This window comes from Sebastes umbrosus, chromosome 12 (genome assembly GCF_015220745.1).
Source record: "Sebastes umbrosus isolate fSebUmb1 chromosome 12, fSebUmb1.pri, whole genome shotgun sequence".
Taxonomy (NCBI): domain Eukaryota; kingdom Metazoa; phylum Chordata; class Actinopteri; order Perciformes; family Sebastidae; genus Sebastes; species Sebastes umbrosus.
Genome location: NC_051280.1, coordinates 29,159,501 through 29,187,410, shown reverse-complemented (window position 1 = coordinate 29,187,410; position 27,910 = coordinate 29,159,501). Strand labels below are relative to the sequence as shown.

Genomic DNA, 27,910 nt, shown 5'->3' with positions numbered 1-27,910 from the left:
CGTAGTGAAACCTGTTATAGGATGGAGAGAGGAGAACGTTTAGGCTGAAGTGTTTACCTTTACAGGCAGCATATGTGTGTGTATATGTGTGGTGTGTGTGTGTGTGTGTGTGTGTGGTGCGGCACTGTAAACCTCCCATTAGATCTCTCCCACTCTTTTTTTTCGCCTCGCTCTTGTTTTGCCCCCTCCTCTCAGTTCACCGGGTTCATGATACTTCTGCTTCAGTGGACGACTGCTTTCACTGTAAAACATGGTGCTATCACAGCAGGGGGAAAATGAATTAATACATTTAATATGTCTGTCGATCGATTAAAATATATAATCGCGATTACTTGCGTGATTGTCCATAGTTAATCACGATTAATCGCACATTTTTTTATCTGTTCAAAATTAACCTTAAAGGGAGATTTGTCAAGTATTTAATTCTCTTATCAACATTGGAGTGGGCAAATATGCTGCTTTTTGCAAATGTATGTATATATTTATTATTGGAAATCAATTAACAACACAAAACAATGACAAATATTGTCCAGAAACCCTCACAGGTATTGCATTTAGCATAAAACAATATGCTCAAATCATAACATGGCAAACTGCAGCCCAACAGGCAACAACAGCTGTCAGTGTGCTGACTTGACTATGACTTGCCCCAAACTGCATGTGATTATCATAAGGTGGGCATGTCTGTAAAGGGGAGACTCGTGGGTACCCATAGAACCCATTTACATTCACATATCTTGAGGTCAGAGGTCAAGGGACCCCTTTGAAAATGGCCATGAACGTTTTTTCCTCGACAAAATGTAGCGTAAGTTTGGAGCGTGCAACATGCCAGTATAACATGGCTGGTACCAATGGATTCCTTAGTTTCATATGATACCATTATCTTCACTCTAGCTTTAAAACTGAGCTGAACTAAACATGCATGGAACTCCAGCTCTGCACAGGCATGAAATTGGTATCAATTGTCACCCTCAGAAAGAAAGACGTATTTCCTAAAATGTTCAACATTTTATTACATTTTTCGAGAAAAACACTGTTTCAGAGGAAGATGTTTCCATCATTAGCGTGTGTGTGTGTGTGTGTGTGTGTGTGTGTGTGTGTGTGTTTTGACTTAAGCATTGGATTGCAAGTCAAAATCACAAGGAGGGTTTTGTTGTCTTATTTTGGAAGTGCTGTAGCCTCTTGTGATGCCTGCCACGATAAAACACACTTAAAAGCGAGTTCATCGACACTATTATGTATTTATTTCATTTCCATATAAGACTATCCGATGTCTTAGTAGACATTAAGATTCCACAGTAAAAACATTATCATCTTTAAAGCACCTGTCCTTTCCATTAAGAAGAGAAAAACAGCAGTGGATTGGCTGGAGGGGACAAACACACGCACACACACACACACACATGCACATGCACACTCAGGGTCCAGGCCTGCACAACTGAACTGACGACAGCAGGCAGGACTTCAAAAGGTGAGACATCCCATAACTCACATCAGTCTCCTGGCAATCCTTGATTTTTCCAACAAATCATACTTTAAGAATGTTGAGGGTAAACAACTCCAGCTGAATGACAAGTTCCTCAGAATTGTGGCTCCCCTCTTTAAAAAGCGGGTCTCCACAGTGTGTCATCTTGTTGCTCTGAAGAGAATGGGATTTTCCATTGCAGATGGGCCTCAGTTTGACTTGACCTGACACAAACCCATTATCTTTAAATTAATTTGGTATTTGTGCGCAGTGTAACGCACAATAAGTGTGTTCCTATCTGCCTGTTTTCTATTCGCATTTTCAATTTGTGAATAAAAACCTGAGTGGAAACAACAAAAATTCATATAAACCTCAAATTGATGATTTGAGCATACATATTTTTTATGCTAAATGCAGTACCTGTGAGGGTTTCTGGACAATATTAGTCATTGTTTTGTGTTGTTAATTGATTTCCAATTATAAATATATACAAACATTTGCATAAAGCAGCATATTTGTCCGCTCCCATGTTGATAATAGTATTAAATACTTGAAAAATCTCCCTTTAAGGTACATTTTGAACAGGTAAACATGTGTGATTAATTTGCGATTAATCGTGATTAACTATGGACAATCATGCATTAATCACAATTAAATAACAGCCTTAATTTTTGAGGTAAGAACAGACTCTACACACACTCAAGAACACATTTACGCACGTTAATTGGTTTGTTTTCTTCAGTTCCATAGTTGGATAATATAGGATTTTAATCCTATATATATATATATATATATGTATATATATATATATAATCCTATATCCTATCCTATCCTATTAAATTACAATAATATTTGTAACATTTTAAATATTTTTCAATAATTATTAGAATTATTTTACAAAGCATTATGGGCTTTTAAAAGACATTAACACTACACAAACACTTCCACACTGAGCGAGTAGTAGCATCCCATGTGACTTTTTTATATCCACTACTGATGCAACTTAATATGACAGCTCGTTTGGCATTCACTTCCTGCAGAAGTACCTATTACCTATTCCCCTAAATTTATACTGGCTCTCTCTAATTTCTAACAACCTCTGAATACAGTCAGGAAGCAAATGATTTTGTGCTTTCCACCAATCAGAGCCAAACTAATCCACAAGCAGTCAACCGCTGCTCCACATGAAAACCCTAAAGTTTTGAAATTGTAGTCCGACTCATGGTGTGCATGAAAGTGCAATTTCACGGATGTTTGTCTTATTTCCAATTGGTCTGTGGGTTCTCAAAAACAAGCAGATCTGCGCCACAAAGCCGTAAATTTTTATATATAATCGCCATTTTATTTCAGTGTCATACTTTTAGTTCCACATTCGCACTGTTTCCCAAAGTAGCTGAAATCTTTGATGCCCACCCAGGAACTATCAGGCTAGAATTTCCTGCCCTCAAGCAGATTTACTGATTTCCCTAAAAAGACAGATTTACAACACTTCCCAACTGAACCTTTAACAAGTCTATGAATGTCATCCGGATGGGCCGGCAGGCGGGCCTGTGCGGTAGAAATGAAATGCAAGATCGTGTTCCTCAGATGGTGGGAAGCACAGCCTGTTACAGCGACTGAGAGAAAATACATTTCAATATGTTTTTGAAAAATCTGAGCTACTCTAAATGTGCTCATTTTCTGTTCTTGCCAACTGTCACTTCCAAGACAGGATAAATCATCAGACCTTCATTTTCCTTTTTTGATTCAAAGTGTCGTTCAGCTGCTGTTTCACCACAATCTGTAATCTTTTCACTATATAAAAGACATTTCTCTTTCATGTAATTTTTTTATCTCACTAAGCATTAGGACTTTAACGATTTTGATAGAAAACAGTTGCGTTGGACCCCATGCTGCGATGAGAAATGGTCTTTTTATGCTGTAGCTCACAGTAAATCCAGGATCTCCTTGCTCTGGTAAAGTCATCGGGGAGGCATATGTATCTATTCAGAGGATGTGCAATCATAATAACCCTGTAGGGGTCCAGTTTGCAAAGATTTACAATGACGAAATGGCTCAGATATTAAGCCTATAAATGAAATAATATGTGCAAGATCAGAATTCCTCACATACTGTTTTCTTAGGAATTTTCAAGTTCACAGTACCTAACACAAGCTGGCCAAGTCAGCAGCCGTCAAAGGGTGAAGTTCTGCTCTGATTTGCTTCCAGAATCAATTTCATTTTTTATTTTTTTAAGAGATGTCTGTCAGTAATCAACGCAGCAGAGAAACATTTTGCTTTTTATGTATTTCTTTTTTGTTTTATTGTTGAGTTATGTCCATAAATGCCATGGCAGCACACAGTGTTCACAGCGTAACGCAGCCTCCTTTTGTCTGAGAGATTTGTTATAGTCCAGTTAGGTGCACTTTCTGTTCTTCTGGCCAGCGGGCCACCCACATAAAGCATTCCTCTCGTCATGACAGCGGACGGCGGGATTCCTCAAACTGTTTTCACTGGGCTGGGTGCCGCAGTTCTGCTGCTTCAGGTGGCTTACCGAGGAGACTGGCAGGAAAGATGGGATTGACAGGAAAGATTGGACAGATAAAGAGCGGATGGCAGCTCTTGAACCCGCAGAGTAATAATGCACCTTTAGTTCACCGCAGTCTTAAGTGATCCAGAGGTATTTTCATACTTGCAGACACCCATATCTGCACCAACGCTGCGTTTTAATGAGCTTTATGACTTTGTGTTTGAGCGAGGGCTTGTTAAAGGGTTCATGAACAACCGCTTTTGGGCCAGTCTCCTCCTCCTCCTCCTGCACAAGTTTACAACATGTGAGAAGGGCGGTTTGGGAGTGAGAGCAGACAGGGATGTGAGTATGTGAGAATGGATCACCCATCTGTACTTGGCTAACAACTTTTTAATCATAGTCCGTTTGACAGTGCCAAAGGCACAGTGCGTTCCTTGACATCAGTGATTGAGGTGAGGCCAAACATGAAATATGGTTCAAGAGAGCAATAGAACGGATTTTCTGGACAGAAGGAGAATTCCTGTGTATCCCAACTTGGGGACTAATGTTTGTAACTTTGGCCATCATTTTGGTTAACATTGTATGGTGGAACAAACCAACATTGCAACAATGAAAGTCTGAAAGAGCAAAAAATATGAGCAGTCAAGCTAAGGCAAGTATTGTAGGTCAACCAGGAGGCCAGTCTGTTGGATTGGGTTGAGTTGTAATGTGTTTGTTCTCCTTTGTTTTGTCAACCAAATAAATTTGGCTAATCTGGGTTTATCTACAACCTGTTAACTAGTCTAATGGTACGTGTCCACAGGATCTGTCCTTTCCACGCTTCCCTTTCATTGTCTATGTAAGCAGCCGTGCAATGCATTCTGGTAGCGTGGCGGCGCGATTTGAGAGACGGAGCATCACAACGGCCGTTCCTCATTTGCCTAAAGCTAGTCTACTTTATACAAATCAAGGAAGTCCGACGTAACTCGCCGCCTCAAGAAACTCCTGAGAATCTTTTAAAATAAATGTTGTCAATCCAAAATAAAGACAGATTCAGCAACTGCGCGGCTTATTTTCAGAAACACATTTTGGTGAACTATTTTCGTGAAATAAGAGAAGAAAGTTTCCAAACGAGCCGCCATATTGTTTCTGGTTTGAAAGCTGGGAGCAGCAGCCCACGGAGGGAAAGCGTTCGTCCAATCAGTAGCCGAGTGTGTTGTGTCTAGTGGCGGCCCACCAAGCGTCCAATGCTGGGAAGCATTGGCACCTTAGCAGCCACTGCCACCAGTGTATGAATGTGTGTGTGAAGGTGTGAATGCTGACATGTAGTGTAAAGCGCTTTGAGTGGTTGGAAGACTAGAAAAGTGCTATATAAATGCAAGTCCATTAATCATTTACCATATAGCGCCAATAGGAGACAGCAACGTAATGCGCTACTGCGCCTGCTCTATGGGCCCAATGGATGCGGGAGATCGCCGGATGATCCAGGTGTTTTATCACTCGGCAGTCGATCCATTGCGCCACTGATTCTCATGGGAATGAATGGGCGCCCGCCTCTGACACTGTATCCAGTTCTCTTTATACATCTATGGTTGCAATAGAGTGGTGCAGCGCTGACGTATTTGTTAGGCCAACCAGGAAGTTAGACTCGCACGGGTTCCCTCGACAATGGGATTTTTCCATTGAGTTTTGGATTCTTGCAGAAAAAAAGCTCTGTGACAAATGATGATACTTATACGTTTTGTTCAACGAGATAATCTCCACAAAATAATACCACTTTTATGATTTTTGAAGTGTGACTGCAATCGTTAAAAAGGCTATAAACTAGTTGAGTCGGCGTGATGACGTTTAGTAGTCACACTTAGCCTCTTTATAGCAACCGCCTTTTTTAAGACACGTAAAGGCTTCAAAATTCATGAGTGGGTTTTAGGACTCATTCCTGCACCGCTCTATTCCGTTGAAATGTGCTAAAACGGAGTGTTTCAGACAGAGGTTAAATACAGGCATATTCAGGCACAGTATGAGGAAATAAAGTTTTTTTTGAACATTACAGCATGTAAACATGTTCTACTAGAAACATAAAATACAATTCTGAACCTGAAAATGTGCATGATATGGGACCTTTAATATAGACTCATCCTAACTACAGTATAGGGGCGCCAGATCAGAATAAACACGCATACCGTACGGGTCATTTTGAAAGGTAATGACAAACAACCAGCTTCGTCATCTAAGTCGGAAGATTTGTTGAGTTCAATATATAGAAGCAATGCAGTCCAGCTAGCTAGCTCATTAAAGCCCAGTTCAAAAAGCACTACATTGTTCTGCTCCAGTGGTCATGAGGTGACTTAAAAGAAAAAGGCAGCCAGGAAATAGGCACAGGAAATTGTTTAACCCCTTTCTGTCCTGTGTTTGTGTTGCTCTCCACCGTAGCTGAGAGGGAAAGTTATAATAAAAAGCCCTGCGCTGTTTTCTCCCATTTTTCCAGCCACAAAAGAAATTGAATTTGTTCCATGAATGGTTAAGAAAGAGGGTACATTCATCCTAAGTTACACCTAGACTGTTTTTATTAGTAAGTGTGTTTTAGTTAGCCTCATAAAGGCCCGCAGTATGAGACAGTTTTGGTAAACACGGCCAGTGCGAAATATAGTAGTTATTATATTCACAAATCCAAACTGAATGTTGCTCAGACAGACCGTAACTGTATACAAAGAGTCCCAATTTTCCCATTTAGAGCTCAGCCTTGCTCAGATATTGAGAGAATTACTCAACATATTTCCAAGCTGCGTTTCCCCCGGCGAGGTTTCAAACACTGTTTCCTTTTTATACGCCTCCTTACACGCTAGACAGACATTCCGACAGGCTTTGCAATTAATATGCTAAGTGGTGCAGAGCCTCACAATGTCACTTTTCATTTACATCTCCGGCACTGTTTATATCTTTCACTCGTGTGTCAGTCTCGGGGCTGGGTAAACACCCCGTCTCTGACAGCTGCTGCACACCTTTTTTTCGTCCTCAAGCTCGCTCTCTCTCTCTTTCCTCATGACTCCTCATGGCACTTGGCCTGCTGTTTACCAGCTGGTGACACCGGACGGGGAAGACATAGATGACCACCTCAGAGCATCCATCACTCACACATACACATATTTACACATATTTACACGCAGGCGCACGGTGAGGGAAAGCTCTTGTGGAGGGAAGGCATCGGGGCGTCCATCACTTCACACACATATTGCAAAAATACACACAGACAGGAGCTGCTTGTGTAGCGGAGGGTCACAGATGACCACCCATCACTTCACACACACACACACACACACACACACAGACTTGGCTTTTCCAAGCAGAGGGTTTTTCCCCTTATGGTGAAACACACACCTCGGTGGCCAAATGCCCTTTTGACGTAGGCAGTGCCAGCTGGGAAAACATAGCTCGCTGCATGTGTCACCACCAGCCATGGGCAGCAGGAAAGAAGCCCTGAAGAGGAGGTGATGGAGGCGGAGGAAGAGGTGGGGGGTCAGGGAGGTTGCTTCTCCTTCATGTGAGAGTTTCAGGTGAATACAGGTGTTATCACTGATTCACTGGTGTAGTGGTGTGTTGGCAGGTGTGTATGCTGTACCCTCCACCCCCTTTAACTTAAATATAATACCACAAGATAAAAAAAAAAAATGACTCCATTACAGGTAAAAGCTTTGCGTTCAAAGTTTAACAGTACGGAAGTATTACCAGCTAACAGTTACATTATTATAAGTATATAAAATCTTTATCTGCAAAGTAACTAGAGCTGTTATATAAATGTAGTGGAGTAAAAGGTATAAAGCAGCCTGAGATGGAAATATTCACAGAAGATTTCACAGACCGGAGGAAAACAACAAATCAGAGCCGAGCTGGAGCCTTGCCGTCTCTGAGCAGCTGTCAATCACTCGCGAAATCCAATCAAACGGTCATACTAGGCAGCGCTGAAATATATGAATCAAATACATTTTGCTGCCGTCCACAGCAGTCCATTGCGTTGGTTCCGTGTAATAACTCCCGTCTGTTTCTCCAAACTGTAGGCGTATGGACGGTCATCTACTGTAGGTTATACACTGACTATGGATAAGTACCTCAAACAACCCCACTTCAACCAGGAGACAAGGTTTTTGTGTCCCGTGTGAAACTAAAAGTAACGTTGACTTATTTTGAAACGTCAGTCTTTAGTCACGTGATTCATCGGTATCATCAGTCACGTCAGTCATTAGCATCGTCAGTACCGTGAGTCAAGTGAGTCGTTAGTCACGTTAGTCGTTAGTCATGTTAGTCAGTAGTATCGTCAGCCCCGTGAGTCGCTAGTCAATGCCTAAACCTAACTTCCTGTTATGTATGCATATAACAAGCGTATATTGACACGCCGTGCCTGGTCCGTCAAAAGGTAGCGCAAGAGGGGTACTCTGTGCGTCGGTCTCCAATGCCAAGGGGCACTGACCAAGTGGCGGTATTTGACGGGTTGGGAGTGAGAATGTGTTGGATAGGAAGTGGGGAAGGGGTTATTTTAGTTCTTTTACAAGCTTTTTGTTGTAGGTAGATAATGCTGAAAGTTAAGGAAACAAAAAAAAAACTTCCCAATGACTCTTTGCCACAAATTCCTTTTTGAACCATGCTGCTCATGTAAACTAAAAATACGTTTTTTTAAGGCTTTGACACCTTTTTAATGTGTGCGATGGTGTGTGTTGTTTTTATAACCTTGTAAATGACGTCAAGACTTTCTTAAGGCGTCAAGACAGTTGCAGACATGGATTATGCAAAAGGTGGGGGCGGTAGACCTAGAGGTGAGAGAACACTTTTTAAGCTAAAGACCGGTGTTTTGAATCTGCTGGGGAAAAGTGGGTGGAGAGCGAATGAGTAACACTCTTCTCCCTCGGCATCGACTGTCAAGGTGACCTTGAACATCCATGTGCAACAGTGAAGTCGACTGAATGGACTGCATGTATAATTGTGACACCGAAAACGCTTTTCTTTTTGCCTCAGAGTAAATGAGAGTTAAAGAGTACATATTAGGCTCATTTGCGGGTGCATACTTGTATTTTGGGTTTCTACTAGAATATGTTTTTATGCTTTAATGTTCAAAAAACTTTTTTTTCCCCCAAACCGGCTGTGCTGCAGCACCTCTTTTCACCTTTTTTTCTGAAATGCTCTGACCCCGAAAAGCCCAGTGTGCTCTGATTGGTCAGTTGGCTCTCTGTTGTGATTGGTCTACCGAAGCAAACTCCTCGGACTCCACTCCAGCTCCGCTCTAACCAGCTTTGTTTGAGGGCGTGCCAAACTTGCAGTTATGTAAATGTGTTACTTGGTGACATCACCATGTTACGTAAGAAACGGCAGGACTTCAATCAAGGCGTTTCAGGCAGTTCAGGAGCAAAGTTTCTGTCGGGGAGAGTAACTTCCTTTGGTGTTGACTTTGGGCATTGTGACTTTGCAGATCTTTTACATTCACAAAAAAATATATATAACACACTAAAGGAAAGGGAAAAACAAAACAAAAGCATAATAGGTCCCCTTTAATGTCTGAGTAGTGACCGTGCCTGTATCTGATCATTCAGTCAACAAAATCTCATTGTCACACATGTTGACATTATAGTGTAATTTCCCCTAATGGTTGACAGACTCTATGCCTTTAAAAAATAAATAAAAAATCAGCACTAGAACTCTCAGCAGCACCTAACCCTTTCACCTTCATGGACAGGCCCTACAGGTACATACTGCACTTAAAGGAATACTTCACCCAAAAAAATGACATTTGTATATCAATTACTCATCTCATGTTACCTCAAATTCTTAAAGAAAACTTTGTATTTCCTGCATGCTTCCAGAATCTAAACACTGAGTAAATCCTTGATGAATTGAAGTACATTCAGCAAAACTATATGAAAACATCCGTTTACAAACTCTCATACAACACGTGCAGTATAATAAAACGTTTTGTTTATCCAGTTGTATGCTCACTACTTCCCCAACAAAAATGTGGCCTCCATTTACTTCAATTCATCGAGGATTTACGATGTTTTATTTGATTCTTAGTTCGCAGTGGAGGCATACGAGAACAAAACCGTTTTCGTCAAGAATTCAAGGTAACACGGGGTGAGTAATTGATATACAAATGGTCATTTTGTGGGTGAAGTGTTGCGGTGGAAATAAGCATCTGTTTCACATTTTGTTAAGTCGTTAAGTGAGCTGTCCCTGTACTCTATGTACTTATTTTAACCTGGGGGAGGTTCAGCAAAGCTGCCCTTATTTTACCTCAAAGTACCTTAAAAAAGGGTTTTCATTCACTAAATCATACACCATGTTTAAGTCTACTGTTGTGAAGTCCAAATAACAGCCAGGAGTTTAGACTTCAATTGAAATGTTTATGACAGCAAGCAAAGCAAAGTTACTCTCAATGGAAAATTAAAAAGAGAAAATCAAGAAAGTCGCAGGCAAGAAATTACGAAATCAAGTATTAATCATTACATTTAAAGTAGTGTTTCAAACTCAATCGCTTTAGAGTGAAATCTTTGGGTGGATTGTGACTACTCAACACAAATATGTTTTTCTCTCTCTTTCTCTTGCAGAAACCCTTCTGAGCTTCGTGGATGACATCCTGTCTGGGGCCAGGTCTCCATGTGTGATGTTAGGGGACATCCCCAACCTCCTGTCCTCCTCCATCAGCATGATCATCCGCTGCCTGGAGCCTGACACCACATACATGTAAGTCACTCTCTTCTTTTTTTTCTCATGAACAGACAAACAAACAAACAAACAAACTAAACTGACCCAGTAACCAGATCTCAGTCCAAATCAGTTCTAAAAGTAGCTTCTGCACATGTCAGATGTGTTTCGATTGAAGGTAAAGGAAATCTCTGCCTTGCGTTATTCGTACAAATTTGACTGCATTTAGAAACGGTATTCTATTTCTATACGATGTAGTCTACTAATTTTAAGTTTTAGGTATGTATTGTGTTACAATTACAAAGTAACTAAATTAAGTACAGTCAAAAAATTCACTACGCATACTAAAAACATTTACTTTTTAAGTATACTGCTGCTGAAAACTATCGTCCCACAATGCATTGCACAAAGAAAATGGAGCTACTCACAGCTGGAAAAGATTAGAGCAATTGCAGATGTGGTAAGACAGCTCCAGAAAGCCCATTGAGAACAAACAAGAAATCATCTTCGGAAAAATATTTACTTTTGACTTTGTGAAGTTTAATTGTCAGTATCATTCAAAGTCGCAGTTTGATTTACGTCTATGTTGTAATTGCATCATTTCCTGTCAGGATGAAACGGTTAAGTATGCTGATTTACTGCAAAAAAAATGTATACTATAAAAGTTAGTAGTATATAGTATGTACAATTAGTATAGTATGGAATTGGGACAGTAAAAATGCATTCGTCGCAAACAGGATGTACTAACGGACATTAGCTGTAGCTATCAACATACAAACGGATTCCTGTGCATTTGTAATGTGATCAGCCTAGCTAAAGTAAGCACAAAGTAAGCAGTGGGATATACAGTAGCCAGCCTAGCTCCATTAAAGACGCCTTCCAACATCTCCAAAGTGCCATATTTGCAAGTTGGTGTATTTAACAGATGTAGAAATAGAAACAGAGACTTTGTGGTTTAACAAGACGTTAGCTTCCACCATTGGAGCCATTTGTTGTCAAACAACTACCATTTCGTCTCTTTGCTTCTATACTCTTTGTCGTTACCGTTCTACTCGCACCACACTGTTGTTGTTTGCTATCGTCACATGACAAACTACCTGCAATCAGTTCTTCTTCGCTGCTCTAAAACAGTTACTGCCAGTGGCAGCCATGATACATCCAGGTCGACAGCACATTGAAGGCTGCTGTTTTGGAGCGGCGAAGAAGAATTGATTTCCGGTTAAACAAGTTGATTTTTCTCTGGGTTAATAAATAATGGTATCGGATCGGTGCAAAGACTGGCGTACTTGCCAATACCGGATCCTAAATTCTTGGTAGTATCGGACTCATTTCGATATATTCATTTCCGAGTTCTGTGTATATGTTTATGCCTGAGTAAATAAATTTAACAATGTGATGCAGTAACCAAGATGTTGCACACACACACACACAGATATACACGCCAGATGCTCTCATACACATGCTGACACTTATCTCACGGACGGCCTGCCAGGAGGGAAGCCGCACACACACTTTGTACAGAGGAAAAGAGGCAGATTAAGGCAGAGAGAAAGAAGGCAAAGATTTGGGGTAGAGAAAGAAAAAGAAAGGACGAGTGAGAAAAAAGATCAAGAGGGAAAACATTTTTTGGATGTATGCGGGCTGAGTGAGCGGCTACACATGCCCTTTTAATCCCAGCATCAGCGGGGCTCCTGGCCTCTCCATCCTGTCTGGCAGCTCATTCATCTCTTCCAGCCGAGGCGTCGGAGCTCCCTTCGGGGCGCTGCACACACCCTCCTTATGTTTTCTATACAGTCAGAGCCCTTACAAGGCTTGGGATCGGTGCCTTGTAGGGGGGGAAATGTATTGTGTGGGGAGAAGTATATGCACATGCTATTATGTAAGCGTGACACAGAAAACATACTCTGCAGCTGCATCAAATGTTGAGTCCAACAGTTAAGAAATGTTGGAAATGTTTAAAGTTGCTGGAAATATATAAAGTCTCTATTTTCAGTGAAGATTGCATATCTGCTGTCAACTAACCTTTTTGATCTGTAACTATAATTTGAGTAAAATCTCTCTCTATATATATATCCAGGCTGATGATAAAAAAATATATATTTTCTTCCACCCTCTGTCACTGTTTGTAAATCTTTGGTGCTGCAGGTGGATGCAGTTTGTGGTTTGCTCACTAGGTGGAGATATTCATTCAGTGAAGTGACGGGTTATTAGCCCTGTAAAGAAGTGCTTATTGTCAGTCCTGCATTGCATTGATAATTCAGGCTCTCATCTCCAACAAGGGGGAGCCCTTCTAATCGAATTAACAACTTCATGAAACAATGACATGATGTCGATACAGCACATTCATTGCTTGGAAATCTACTTGACTGGATCAGGTTTAGTAGAAAATTATTTATCACTCACAATCAGCAGCAGATTTTACAATCCGTGTGTTTGTGTGTCTAGGTTCCGGCTGTGGGCAGTAGACAACACAGGGCGGCGTTCCAGTCCAAGTGAGGTCACCATCAAAACTCCGTGTCCAACTGTGGATGACGTCAAAGCACAAGGTGAGGAAAGAGACGCAGGCTAAAGTCAGGGAGGTGAATCATCTTTCAGTAGTGATCACAGGTGGCTCACAGAGATGACTTTTCATGTTCCAACACTGTACATGTGCTTGAGGTGATCTTGAAGTGTAACATCTCCATTTTTTGCTGCATTGTTTCAGGCTTTGTGTAATATTGGATTAAAGGAATATAGTCAGTCAGAGATGAAATTGGGGAGATATTGTTTCTCAGTTTTTGAGTAACCAAATATAAGTATAGCAAACTCAAAGCACAGACATTTGCTCTTTCTGTTTGTGGTTATGTTTCAAGACCTCACAAAACAGATGTTAAAGATCAGTTCATAGAGCGAGTCATAAAGTCACAGAGAGGTAGTTTTCCCCTCTGGAATTGGACTGTTTATGGACACTGTAAACTACAATTCCATGAGGATATTGACTATGAACAATTGTTATTCCATATAGTCAAAAAATGAAAGTTGAAATCTTTTGCCACTTTCTGTACTGGCGAGAGATTTTTACCAAAGATCCTCCTGCTGATTTGAATCGCAAAAACGCTCCAACCAGTGAAGTGTGATACTACTGGCTTGAGCTGTTGATTTGAATGCCTGGAAATACACCCTGTGGCTCTGTTTAGAATGGATTTTATTGCCATTGTTAACCAGGACAGGTGGATAAATTTCTTACCTGATGAAAATATCAACTTCCCCTTTGAAGAAAATCTTCAACCATTTTAGCTTTAGATGGATATGTTAAGGATTTATTCATTTTTAAATGTTATTAATAGCAAGATATGCTTGTAGAATGACATCTGTGTTATTAATCTAAAATGCAAAGTGGGGCTGCAGAAGACAAAGAAAACGGAGAGAGCATCACATTTCCTCTAATGGAGACCCCATAGATTTGCCCTTTTGCTCAACAGAAATTCTGGTGTGGTGAAGTATTTATCTGAGGTAAAAGTTCTCCCCGAATGGGACATCACATCCTACATCAACAGTGTGTCTATAGCTGCAATGATTAGTTGACTGGTTGATTAGTCAATTGACAGAAAAAATAATTAATCATTTTGTAATTGTCAAAAAAATATCTAGTTCCAGCTTTTCTCTTTATGTGATAGTAAACTGAATATCTTTGGGTTTTTGACTGTGGGTCACATGCAAGAAGACATTTGAGTACACCTTGAGCTTTATGAAATTTTGATCAACATTTCACTTTTTTCTGACATTTTACCGACCGTATGATTAAGCGAGAAATCAAGTAATTGGTTAATCGATAATGAAAATATTTGCTAGAGCAGCCCTGTCCAGAAAAAACAGTATTACATCTTTTTCTTGGTCATATGTAGAAGTTAACCCCACCTTGTGAAGGTCGCGAGATGGTTAAGGTTAGGCATTGACCTGGAATGATTAAGGTTAGGCATTGACCCTCGAATGGTTAAGGTTAGGCATTGACCTCAAATGGTTCAGGTTAGGCATTGACCTCAACTTGTTAAGGTTAGGCATTGACCTCCAATGGTTACTGTTAGGCATTGACCTCCAATGGTTAAGGTTAGGCATTGACCTCAAATTGTTAAGGATAGGCATTGACCTCAACTGGTTAAGGTTAGGCATTGACCTCCAATGGTTACGTTTAGGCATTGACCTCAAATTGTTATGGTTAGGCATTGACCTCCAATGGTTAAGGTTACGCATTGACCTCAAATGGTTAAGGATAAGCATTGACCTCAACTGGTTAAGGTTAGGCATTGACCGCAAATGGTTACGTTTAGGCATTGACCGCAAATGGTTATGGTAAGGCATTGACCTCCAATGGTTACGGTTAGGCATTGACCTCCAATGGTTAAGGTTAGGCAAACCACCATTTGTAGCTGCCATGACAATACGTGAAGTTGTCTAGTGTTGACCTATGACTGTGCTTGCCCTTCCAGAAATATCCGATAAGATCTACAACCTGTTCAATGGTTACACCAGTGGGAAGGAACAACAGACAGCCTACAACACCCTGATGGACCTGGGCGCTCCCACACTCCACCGCGTGCTCTACCACTACAACCAGCGCTACGAGAGCTTCGGAGAATTCACCTGGAGGTGTGAGGATGAACTGGGACCCAGGTAGGGCTTTCACGATATCATATTTCCACAACACGATTATCGTGGCTAAAAGATCAGGATAGCAGTAATACAGCGATATCTATAAAACATAGAGCTGGCTGAGTGTTGGAGATTCCTCATCGGCGGTTTGTCTTTCAAAATGAAAAGGCGGGAACAGTCCTTTGTTAACGTTTTCTGGGGGGCGTGTCAGCGGTTCCACTCACCGACGCAAGTGGTATTTTTCATACATAGCTTTACAATGTCATGATATGCTACTTTTTAAAAAAGACTTACTGGATTTAACATTATAGACATGACCACTGACTATTTGTATAACCGACAGTCCAGCCATATACCCGGTTTTGACAGTCTTGTTTAAATATCATGGTTATCGTCAATATATATAGGGGTATATATCGCGACACCCCTAGATTCAGATTTTTAAAACAAGGCAAAGAACAAACGATGTCTCCTTTTTAGAAGATGGTAATGCCTTTTGCTTTAATACTGCATGAAATAAGGAAGGGAAATTACAGAAACAGTGTGATTGTCAAATGTTTGGTATTCAGTTTTTTCAGAACTGCCGTGGTATGTAAACTCAAATATCCATTCCTTCCAGTAAATTGATCGTCAACTATATGGCCAATTTAACAGAAAGACCCAATAATATGCAAGGCTGACTCAGGAAATCTTTGTAGCTCTGCCCTGAGTCAGACTTTTACAGAATACCAAATAACTGAGCCATTTTAACAATGTGTTGACTGTAATCAGTCTCTGAAATTGCAGCGTTTGTGTGCGTGTGCCTACTCCATTTATGAGTTGCCCTCCCACCATGAAAGTACAATCTGTCATACTGAACTCCGAACAATAACAGTACAGCCGGGCTGCAAGATTGCAGAAAAGTGGCAACTAGACAAGAGTCTGGCTTGGTTTGGTGTGAACACCACTTTACAGCATAATGCACGCGGTCCTTTCAAAAATGATTAGTCACCAGCAATTTCAAATATTATATGTGGCTGGAAAAACTCTTGTAGTGCACCAAATGTGTAGTCTCTCCTGAAAGACATTCATTGTGTTGTACGCATGAAAACTTGACAGAAACTGTGTCAAGAAGGAAAAAAGGGAGATAGAGAGTTTGAATCCTGGCTCCTTTCTGAACCTCCACACGGCTGGCCAATGGCAGCATGAAGTGTGTGTGAATGTTGGATTGTCACTTTTTGGAAAGTTGCCGAAATGGTCGGGAAGGTGTGATTCGCCCATCCGATAAGCAAATCCAACACACCTGCATTTGATGCATGGCAATGCTTGACCGCATGTTTGTGACATGTCAGTAACTTTACCAGAGTGGGCCATTTCAGCTTTGTTAGGCCCAGCGACAGTGGCAGCCCATTGAAAGCAGTGCATTGCAAAGGTTTTCTATCGGACACCACACATCGTCTTGACTTTTTAGAAGGGCAGCAACTTTCACTCCTAGGACGACACATCTCTGCTACTGTACCCTGACCCTGTGTTCGGTCTGATGTGTGCTACAAAGGTTAAACAGCGCGGCACTACGCAATGCAGTCAGTACTGCCTGTCTTTCTCATGTGCAGCAGAGGGAAGAAGTGAATGAATGGTGAAATGTCATCTTTTTGCTGAAGTTTGCAGGCTGAAGCAACAATGCCCCCACCGATGTAGCCCCCTTGTGGTTTTTCCAACACGTCCTCATGTCCTAAACAACAGAAAAGGTTGTTTGCCAATGACTCTCAAAAGGCCATATATGACTGCTGGAGAGTACCAGCAATTGACACACCTCGTGAAATAGTTGCAGTTTTAAACAAGTTAATGTTTAGAATTGAAACAAAACTCCTTGGTTAGGTTTACGCCACAAAACTACTTGATTTGGATTAGGCCACAAAACTACTTGGTTAGGTTTAAGCCACACCACTAATTGGTTAGGTTTAGGCCACAAGACTAATTGGTTGGGTTTAGGCAACAAAACTACTTGGTTAGGTTTAGGAAAAGATCATTGTTGGGTTAAAATAAGTATCATTTGTTATGTAGATTACGTACGTACCTTAAGTACGTTATGCAAGTTACCATACATATACAACTTAAAATAAGTCAACGTTGAGTTTTGGTTTCACTCAACACAAAAAGCGGTCCCCTGGTTGAAATTTCTATGTCTTCCCTACGCAGACTTTGACGCTCGTTATACTACGTCACCGGACTTTACTCCCGTCATAATTACTACGGCCGCTAGAGGTCACCATCTTACAATGTATACAATAATACATCCACAGAGACTTTAGAAAGGTGCTGATTAAAAGTACGGCTTTTCCTGAAAAAAATTATGATTGTGAATTAATCATTTTAAAAATTTTGGCGGGTCCAAAATAAACATTTTGTTTATGTCTGTGGAAGATATCTGACGTTTGGTTTTCACTTCTAACGAGGCTTGTGAGCCAATAGTAAAACAACGTTGGTATCACGTCGTATGTTTAGGTTGTTGGTAGTGTGGAAAAAACGGATAAATGGCTGAGATTGACAGTAAGTGCCTGGCAACGACTTGTTGTGAAGTAAATGCAATGGAACGTGGGAGGGAGATTGCGACATCTAGTGGCTGAACGTTATCAATGTTATCAATTGTACCTTTAAAACTGTGAATCTAAGCTAAAATTCATTGTATCCCGTTCCCCTCTTGTGTACAAGTCAAACAGAATCATACTTTTCTAATAAAAAAATAAGACAGGAAAAACCCAAACACTTTAAACAAAACCAAAACAAACGTAATCTGACAACATATAGCCAAAGCATATCCTTCGCACATTTTTTAAAGAAAGCTGTCATTTGTTCCAAAACTCACAATTACAAACACATCCTACAGTGGCTCACACAGGCAAGTCTCCATGGGATCAGCCCATTCAAAGCTCGGTGGCGTTCAGCTCTTGTTTTGATTCTCAGAGGTGGGCAGATGTTCTGCTCCCAGCTTCCAAAGTGCTGTCTTTGATTGTGGGCAGTTGTTTGTTTGAATTACAGTTAGAGGGGAAATTCATTCAAACTGGCTGGGAAGCCGAGTGAGCTTAACCTCTGTGACATCACCGGGGCTATTTAGTAACGCACAACCAGGGAGGGCCTAAAATTTCCCCCCCAAGCTACGGATAAGTAACCCATAATGTAAAATTGCAGCTTAATGTTTTATAAACAGAGCCATGATGTAAAATATACTTATAAACGACAGTCTGTGGTGCATGCTTTCACTTTGGCAGGTGAAACTGATTAACCAAGGCTCCCTTAATTCCCTCTGTTTCCCTCTCTGTCTGTGGGTTCCCCCCGCCCTAAATGAAAGGTTGTTTTTAATAGGGACCATGCTGGAAAGAGTTGATGTAATTGAGGGAGTTGCTTCTGAAGTGTTCCATTAAAATACACTTAGATTAACAGCCCCCCAATTTAGTCAAAGGGAGGGGTGATTAATGTTAATAAAGGCACCTCAGAGCTGGAAAAGCAGAAGAGAGAAGTGCATTCAAGGTGATGCCCTGGCAACAGGGGAAGGAAGTATAAACATGTTTTGTTTAGCTAAGTCATCAAATGAATGATTAGACTTTCCTATGTATCTGGTTTGGTGTGAGGAAAGACTGTGAACCTGAAGCGGAGCTGGATGCGGTCTATTGTTACCAAGCGAGCAGGCAGGGAGGCAGGCAGAGAGGTTAATGGCCTTCCAGCTCCACTGCTGTGTGTCTAAGTGCGCTGACAACTTCCCCGCGGCGTCAAACACTTTGTTTCTCTGACCTTATTCGACCGTTAGGAAAAACAAATGCAGCAGATAAATGGTTGCCAGGACAAAAATATGAACATGACCATTATTTTGGCTTGCTAAAAATGATATCAGTATCATTTTTTTTTTTTTTTTGCAAACCATAATAATGGTCGTGCAGAGTTTCTGACTGTTCAAGCATCCAGTATTGATGTTGGCCTGGTTCTGCAATTGCACGTAGGATGATTTTGATCATTGTCATTCAGTTGAACAAAGGCTGACTCTAACTGTGGGGTCTGGTCTAGTCTGGTCTTAGTATGAATGCACATTATGGTTCATATTAGGATAAAGATTATATTCTTAAACATTTTTTCCAAGCCAATGGTTTGTTGGTCTAAAGCAACACAGTGTCGTCAGGCTGGGAATCATTGGGGATGTGCGGAGATACTACTGTTTATTCCACCCACCAAATCATTAGGGGCCCAAGCATCAGTACTGAAACCTTGTTGTTCTTGTTGCTGTTGTGAAAGTCTTCATCTTGGTCTTGTTAGTCTTCTTTCTACATTTTCTCCTGTTATTATTACCTAAAAGAACAGTTGGATCTCAGAAACCAAATCCAATTTAAATTACCCAACAGTTCAGGTAGACACACCTACTTTGGGCAGTATTACCCCAGTACTAGGTTATATGGTAGACAAAACAAACACTTGGTTAGGTTTAGGCAACAAAACCACTTGGTTAAGTTTTGGCAACAAAACCATTTGTCTAGGTTTTGGCAACAAAATCACTTGGTCAAGTTTAGGCAACAAAACCATTTGGTCGGGTCTAGGCAACAAAATCACTTGGTCGGGTTTAGGCAACAAAACCATTTGGTCGGGTTTAGGCAACAAAACCACTTGATCAGGTTAAGGCAACAAAACCACTTGGTCAGGTGTAGGTAATAAAACCACTTGATCAGGTTTAGGCAACAAAATCACTTGGTCAGGTTTAGGCAACAAAACCACTTGGTCGTGTTTAGGCAACAAAACAACTTGGTCGGGTTTAGGCAACAAAACCATTTGGTCAGGTTTAGGCAACAAAACCACTTGGTCACGGGGGAACCTTTAAGTAACATCCACAACAGCAAAATCTGTCCACAGACAAGACAGTCCTTGTTCTCCATAACAGCCCCTCTTTAAGTCCCTTTTGTTTGTGGTTTGCTCCTAAATCACCATTTTTTTGGCCACTTGAGAAGGAATACACCTCTCCCGCCTAAACAATCTGTGGTACCGCCAACAGTAAACAACAGAGCAGACAGGCTCCCCTCTAGTACACACACTCATAGACCACAAACTGTAAATGTACAGAGACACGGTTTCATCTTCCCAAATCGGCTCAATGTTTTATGAAGGGAATTCCTCAGTTTCCCTGTCACAAACAATGAGGACTGAATAAGATTTCCATTAGCTAGTCAAAATACAGATAACAAGAACTCTGCTCAGGCTCTGACTCAATGTAAACTCCTATCAGCCAAGTAAGCAATATCTGGAGACAAGTGAATGAACAAATGTGGCTTTATCTTTCTTGTGGCGGCAGATATTCAGATCTGCTGTTTTTAGAAACATATCGAATCTCACTGACGAGACCCTTTGGCATCCTGCAGAGGACATTTCTGTTGCCTTTTTCATGCAACATCGCGTGACGTTTTAACTCGAACCATAAACTCACCGAAAGGCCATCTCTCCGAGACTTGACACTTCTTCTCCCGGGGGCCAGACCTTGTCATCGCCATGGGAGTGCCCATCATTTCAGGCACGCCGCCTGGCTGTTGACTTATAAACGCGAGATGTTTTGGCTGGACTGAAAGAAAATCCTCCATCCTGGACGTTTCGCTCCTGACAGTGTCCTTGGTTAGACTCCGTGCCCTCCGATGAACTGAGAAATGTTTGATTTTTTTCAGATTTTTCTTTCTGTTTTTACATGACAGTCTCTCTAATCAGAGGACTGCTTGCGATAATAAGTATTGTTATGGTTGGAATTTCTCTCAGGAAATCATAATCATAATCACAGCAGACTGTTTACTTTGCTCTTTAACTGTGTGTATTTTTGTCTTTCTCTCAACTATAAGAAAAAGAGTCAAAGTAGAAGTGCCTTTCAGCTGCTCGTCCAGCAGTGATTTATTGGATTCTGTGATACTGAATTGTGAAGAGAAACATATAAATATTTACATACTCTGATATAAATTGCCAGTAAAAAAATATCTCATTATCAATATCAGCATATATTGTTATGAGTTTGCTTAACAATTAAAAGTATCATCTGCCAAATCCAAGGTGGTTCCAGTCAAATGTAATATATGCGGTGGTATTGGAGTGTTTTTAGTAATTAGTTCTGACACTTCAACTCTGCAGTTTATAAACCAGAAAACAATCCACAACATTAAAATACCACTAATGTGCAACAGCAATTTGCATTTAGAAAGAAACGTAATGCCCCCCGGATTATATATTTTTATATAACATAATGAGTAAAACCATTTAAATTATTTTTATGATTCATACCCCTATCAAATAACTTTTAAAGGTCCCATATTGTAAATAGCGAGATTTTCATGTCTTTTATATTATAAAGCAGGTTTAAGTGCTTTATAAATACTGTTAAACTATCAAAACACTCAATATACGGAGAAATACACACAGCACGTATTCAGAAATTGTGCGTTTGAAACAAGCCGTTAGGATTTCTGTCCATTTGTGATGTCACAAATATACAATATATAGATCATTACACGGTTTTAGACATAAACTTTCTAAATGTGTCCCAGTTTATTTCCTGTTACAGTGTATGTAAATAACATCAGCTGACAGGAAGTAAACATGGACCAAAACTGTTGCCTAGCAATTCCGTTGAAATGCACTAAAACGGAGCGTTTCAGACAGAGGGTAAATACAGGTCTATTCAGGCAGACAGTATGAGGAAAATAACGTTTTTTTTTAACATTACAGCATGTAAACATGTTCTAGTAGAAACACAAAATAAAAGTATGAACCTGAAAATGAGCATGATATGGGTCCTTTAAAATATTTTATAGGATAGCTTTTTTTATGCTGGATTAGCAGTTCTTTTTTTGCCCTTCTGTGCACTATTTTGAAGTTCTTATCATTGTTTTCATCTTTGTAAGTATGTTTTGTATGCTAAGTTATCTTTTTTTATTTTTTTTTATTATCATGCATTTTTGAAGCATTCCCTAAAATTGAGTTTATCGTAATCTGGTATAACCGACATCTTTTAGATGCCTAAACCTAACCACAACTCCAGTCTTAAGGGTAAAAGTCCAGGAGGCAAGTCATTTATTTCCATAATTCTTAGGAGACAGGGTTGGAAATGTTTTTATTATTATTTTTTGGTCATTTTATTCTTTTATTGAACAGCCATTAAAAGCAAAATTCCAATCAGTATACTCAGGTTGAGCAGGGTCCAGTTCTATTGCTGCAGTTCTTGGATCTGTGTGTCAGTATGTCTAATAGGATGGATCCAAAGGGACTTGTGCATGTGTGTGTTTATGCACCTTGACAAATGGCACTAAATGTGTGCCTTCAAGTGTGAGCATGTCTGTATGTATATACATAATACTTATGTGTATTGCATATGACCATACCTGCTTGCATGTGCACAGTCCAAACCACACACAAGTTTGGGGGTGAGAGTCTTCTTAAAGGGCACTGGCGTTATATCTTGGAGACCATTTTCCACTTCTATACATGCACACGGATTTATGGTGACAACTGTTGCTATTTAAAACCTGTGAAAAGCTCCTCTGCTTTCCTAAAATAAAAAAATTTAAACATAACAAACCACTTTTTTTTTCTTTATTGAAAAAAAAAAAAAAAAAAAATCCCAATTTCCTCAAACCGCTGAAATCTGCAGCAAAATATTGGGAACATGAAGAGGTTTCAGAAAAATGATACGAATGATACGAAGAGTATGGCAGCACCAGTACCAACACAAGCGTTCTTGTCTGCAGACAGGCTGACCGAGAACACTGACATCATGTGTTGTTCTTTCTTTCTCTGCAGTTTCCAGAGCAGAACACATAACTGAGGCCGTAGAGGTTGCTGTTGTGGCTCTGTCGATATTTGCAAAGAGGATGCTGTCCTGCTGAGCATCCATATGTACATATAACATTCAAAATACTCTTTGATTCCAAAAACAATTCAATAAAATGCAAAGTACTCGTATTAGCCAGGTAACTGCAAAGAAGGTGTTGTTTCTCATGTATCTCCGTATGTATAATGGTTTGCAAATTAGAAAGGAATGCCAAAAATAACTCAGAAATATGTTGGACTAAAAGCGTTTTGCCTACTTGAAAGGAATTGTGGCCTATGATGGCATACAGAATATGTTCATTTTCCAGAAATAACATTAACACATACCAGGAAATATGGTGATATGCTATATGTTTACAGAACAGTTGATTTGGAGTCAGTATAAGACAGGAGATGAAATACTGTGGAAGCCACAGACCACACAGTGTCTGTATTGTTTCAGTGTGTTGGTCAGTGCCAACTTGAAGTTTAAAATACCAGAGCATTGCTACTTATCGACAAGCACAGGAGTTACACGTTTAAAAAAATAACATATTTCCTTACTTCGGATGGTTGGTTTTATCCAGGATCAAGATTTGGATCCGGAGCAAACTACAAATTAATCCAGACTGGACCATGTGACACTTATTAAACTAGAAAAGTGCACTCAGTCTTGTTGGAAAATTTTAACATATCACCCAAACCTAAACCACAGCATGTTTTTTTGCAATTTGGGTGAACTCACCCTTTAAAAGCAATACCGGTTTCTTTGCAAATTTCTGTATTACAATATGTACACAGTTGTTGTCACATTGACATATACGGTACATGCATGTCGCCAACATTATCACCATCATCATCATCATCATCATCATCATCATATATCATATATTTATCTGTACCATCATCGGTCATTTTGAGATCACCAGTGGGAAATCACGACTTCATCAACTCCATTACGTTCCCTGCCATCATTTCCCTTTTCAGTGCCATCTTTGTTTTCAACATTTTCACCTCTCCATCATCATTTGCATGACAATCATCATCATCGTCATCATCATCATCATCATCTGATCTGCCCCATGACTACCAGGTGAGTGCCCACTGATGATTAGTGGAATGTTGTGTTTTTGTGAATTCCCTGTGTGTGGTTTGCACCTGCACATTTAAAGGGGGCATATCATGCTCATTTCTAGCTTCATACTTGTAGTTTGGGTTTCTACTAAAACATGTTCACATGCTTTAATGTTCAGAAACCACATTACTTTTTCTCATCCTGTCTGTCTGAATATACCTGTATCACCCTCTGTTTGAACAGCCCAGTCTCACGGCAAAACGTGTCATAGACCCGCCTGTCCACTGTGAGAAAGCGTATCAGTGTCACGTTTTGCCTCGCCGAGACGTGAATATTACACACCTGCATTAACATGCAGTGTTATGAAGTGACGGTTGTCTCACGTGTTTTCTGTACTAAGCTCCGAGGTAGTGATGTAGTATATAAAGTGAGAAAGAGCCCTTATGGTGGGTGGGGAGGTGAGATGGTTCCAACAAACACAAGAATTTCAACCAGGAGACCAGTTTTTGAGATTGGTGTTTTGTTTTGCAAGTTACGTTAATGACGTTTGTCACATGCTTTGTAGTAACGGTTGACATTTGTCACACGTTTTCTGCACTGACATTACGTTGTTTCCGTACGTGTTTTACTTAGTTTCCGTATTTATTTTAAGCCCAACCATGATGTTTTCCCTGAACCTAACTAAGTGGTTTTCTTGCCTAAACCTAAGTCTGTGGCTTTGTTCCTCCCCTGCTGGTAATGCACGTTTATACAGGCATGTAACATGCACATCTCTGTGAGATAAAACGTGACACTGACAGGATATCATCTGTTGGACAGGCAGGTCTATTACACGCTTTGGCGTGACATTGGGTTGGTCTGAAACGCTTCGTTTTAGCGCCTGTCTCTTTAAGCCCCCCTCCCAAAAAGAAGACCAGTCTACTCTGATTGGCTTGCGAGAAAAATATACCTTAACAAAGGTAGTTCTTAAGCTGTGGTTGGTATATTCTATAGAGCCTGCATGTGACACAGGAAGGGGAGCCAAATCTGAATGGCCTGTTGAATCACATGTTTTCGGATCTTGGCAGCCCACAAAAAACTGACTGATGCATTACATTGATTCATACGAGAGGGAAACCACACAGCTGCAGGAGGCTCTGCGAAGTAATCTGCTGAAAGTGGTCTACGTGTGAAAAGGAAATCTGTAGAATTAGAGCTGCAGATCGGTAACAACACTTGCTCTTTGTTCATTCTATCAGTAGGGTCTTTAGTTTCCTCTAACTGGTGCATATTGAATGTGTAGCCTGGGTGCTCCGGCGTGTCATCAGTTCATCAGTATAATATAATGTGCCGTGGCTCTGGTGACTCTGGTGCGTCCAGCAGACTTGTGGCTTGGCAGAACGGGGACGCCGTGCTGTAGAAGTGCTGGTTTGGCTGAAGAATGAGGAGAGAAGTGTGTGTGGAATGAATGAAATCTCGTCCTGCTGCCATTTTCTGACTTCAGACAAACACTTGACAGGGTTTCACTAAAAGGGCCAAACAGGCTGTATCGGGCTTTAATGAATATTTATTGCGCTCGTTGTCCCTACGAGATGTGTTTATGTGAACTCCGTGCATCGTGTTACTAATGGAAGTGATATTTCAGCTGGCCTGGTTTGGCCGAAGGACAAGTTCAAGCATTTCACAGTCTGCCTCACCGTCCATTAGCCTGTTTTCCTCCGCGGGTCCAGCTCCTTCACTTGCCATGGCCATTCATTTGTGCACTCATTCATTTTTTCCACTGTTTTTACTTTCATCATTCCTGCACAGACCTTCAGAGGCACGCTGTGTGCTTTGGGTCAAAGTTGGAATGTGTCAGTAACAGTGCACCTTACCCCGCGGTGGTAGATGGGTAGGTTTTTAGTTTCTGTCGTACGGTGATGTCATTCTGAAACAACAGCAGAACCACGGTGTGATTTATGGACTGAAGACAGTCCAATGTGTCTGATGGCTGATGTTCATCAACACTGAGATTTCACCTTCCTTCAGATGCTTGGCAACAAGTGTTTCTCACAGTTCATTGCATTTCGGTGGCTTTCTAAACCTGTACAACCAGTGCAGAGGACTGGGCAGTCTTTACCAGGAGTACTCTGTCAAAAAATACATTATGGCAGTAGCGCACCACAATATTAGAACACTTTCCTGAGGTGTAGCGGTGTTCTTTCCTCGCCTGCTCCCCTTTGGTATTTGGATGACTTCCTATGTGACAAAGTAGGAGGGGAGGTGTAGTGGCAGTCCAGTTGGGCAGTGCAATTTGGTGTCAAGAAAGACTCCAGTTTACACAATCTAGCTGCCTGATCAGACCAGGACCTGATTCCTGAATGCATCTAAAGGCTAAGATCATCTAAGAGCCTGTAGATGTTTTTGGGAAACATGCTCCAGGTCGACAGCATAAAGCACAGGTTAAGTCAGACACACTTGACTCAACATATTGATAATTTATTGCCAATGGTTTCACAGTTTATGGATCTTATCAAGCAAGCAAAAACCCACTTTAATTCTTTCTTCGTTTTGTTCCAACAGGAAGGCGGGCCTCATCCTCTCTCAGCTAGACGAACTGTCCCCGTGGTGTAAAGGTCTCCTCCAGGAGCAGAAGATCGGCCTTCGCAGGATGTCCCTCAAGTTCCTGTCCTGCCGTTACACCGACACCAAGGCCTTCGGGCTCAACTGGTCCAACATGGGCCAGGACGTGCACAAGGCCTGTGACGAGCAGACGCTCACTGTCATGTATAACGACTACGGCGAGCCCAAGGAGCTGTAAGATTATTATCAAAGGTTTCAGTTTGGATGCGTATACAGGAATATGGGAGATTTGTCAAAGCCAACAAAGTAACAAATAAAATGCAGGTTTCACATTTGTTTCAATAAGCTATCTGCATTTATGGTGTCATAAGTAAAAGCTAAACATGATTTGAAATGCCATTTACTCTATTTAGCTTGACCATATTATTGGTAAATGTATTCCAAAGTCTAATCAGAGCTTCCAGGTAGGAGATGATCTCTGAAGTCTGATAATCATCTAATAAACTGTGTTGCTCTTTGTTTGAGCTACGCTGAAGTCCATTCCTCTCTTGCAATGATGAGTGAAAATGATTGCAAACTTGACACATTCTGCAGATGCTTCACAGTAAAAGCCTTCCTTCTTTCATTTCGGTATATGATGATTAATAATGACGCTAAGGCTGTCAATTGATTACAATATTTAATAATGATTAATCGCATGATTGTCCATAGTTGATCACGATTAATTGCAAATGAATTGACTTGACTATGACTTGCCCCAAACTGCATGTGATTGTCATAAAGTGGGCATTCACATATCTTTAGGTCAGAGGTCAAGGGCCCCCATTGAAAATGACCATGCCAGTTTTCTCGCAAAAATTTAGCGTAAGTTTGGAACGTTCTTTTAGCCTCCTTCCCGACAAGCTATGACATGGTTGGTACCAATGGATTCATTAGGTTTTTCTAGTTTCGTATGATGCCGGTATATTCACTCCAGCTTTAAAACTGAGCCTGCTAGGACCTTAGTAGGATTGAATGGCGGCCAAGCCCGACGGCAGCCTGTCGGATTTTTAGGAGGTCAATTCAAAATCTCATTTTGTTAAAGAAATTAGTGGCGTTAGTCGGTACTTAGTGTGATATACTGCAAGGCAGGAATGGATGGACCTAAAAAGCACAGACAACCAAAATGGATCAAAAACTGAAACTCCTTTTGCAGCACACCATGCCAAGTTTCTCCAATCTTTCCTAT

At 40.7% G+C, this 27,910-nt stretch overlaps 1 protein-coding gene across 1 annotated transcript in view; it reads left to right on the top strand.

Annotated features, from left to right (window-relative positions):
• astn1 (astrotactin 1) overlaps positions 1–27,414 on the top strand; it is a 419,969-nt gene extending 392,555 nt beyond the window's left edge. The window contains exons 22-26 of the mRNA XM_037788021.1: positions 10,011–10,070; positions 10,544–10,679; positions 13,086–13,186; positions 15,107–15,290; positions 26,683–27,414. Coding sequence (XP_037643949.1) covers positions 10,011–10,070; positions 10,544–10,679; positions 13,086–13,186; positions 15,107–15,290; positions 26,683–26,920 — 719 coding nt within the window. The 3' untranslated portion in view covers positions 26,921–27,414. The remainder of the gene's footprint in view (positions 1–10,010; positions 10,071–10,543; positions 10,680–13,085; positions 13,187–15,106; positions 15,291–26,682) is intronic.
• The last annotated feature ends 496 nt before the right edge of the window (positions 27,415–27,910 follow it).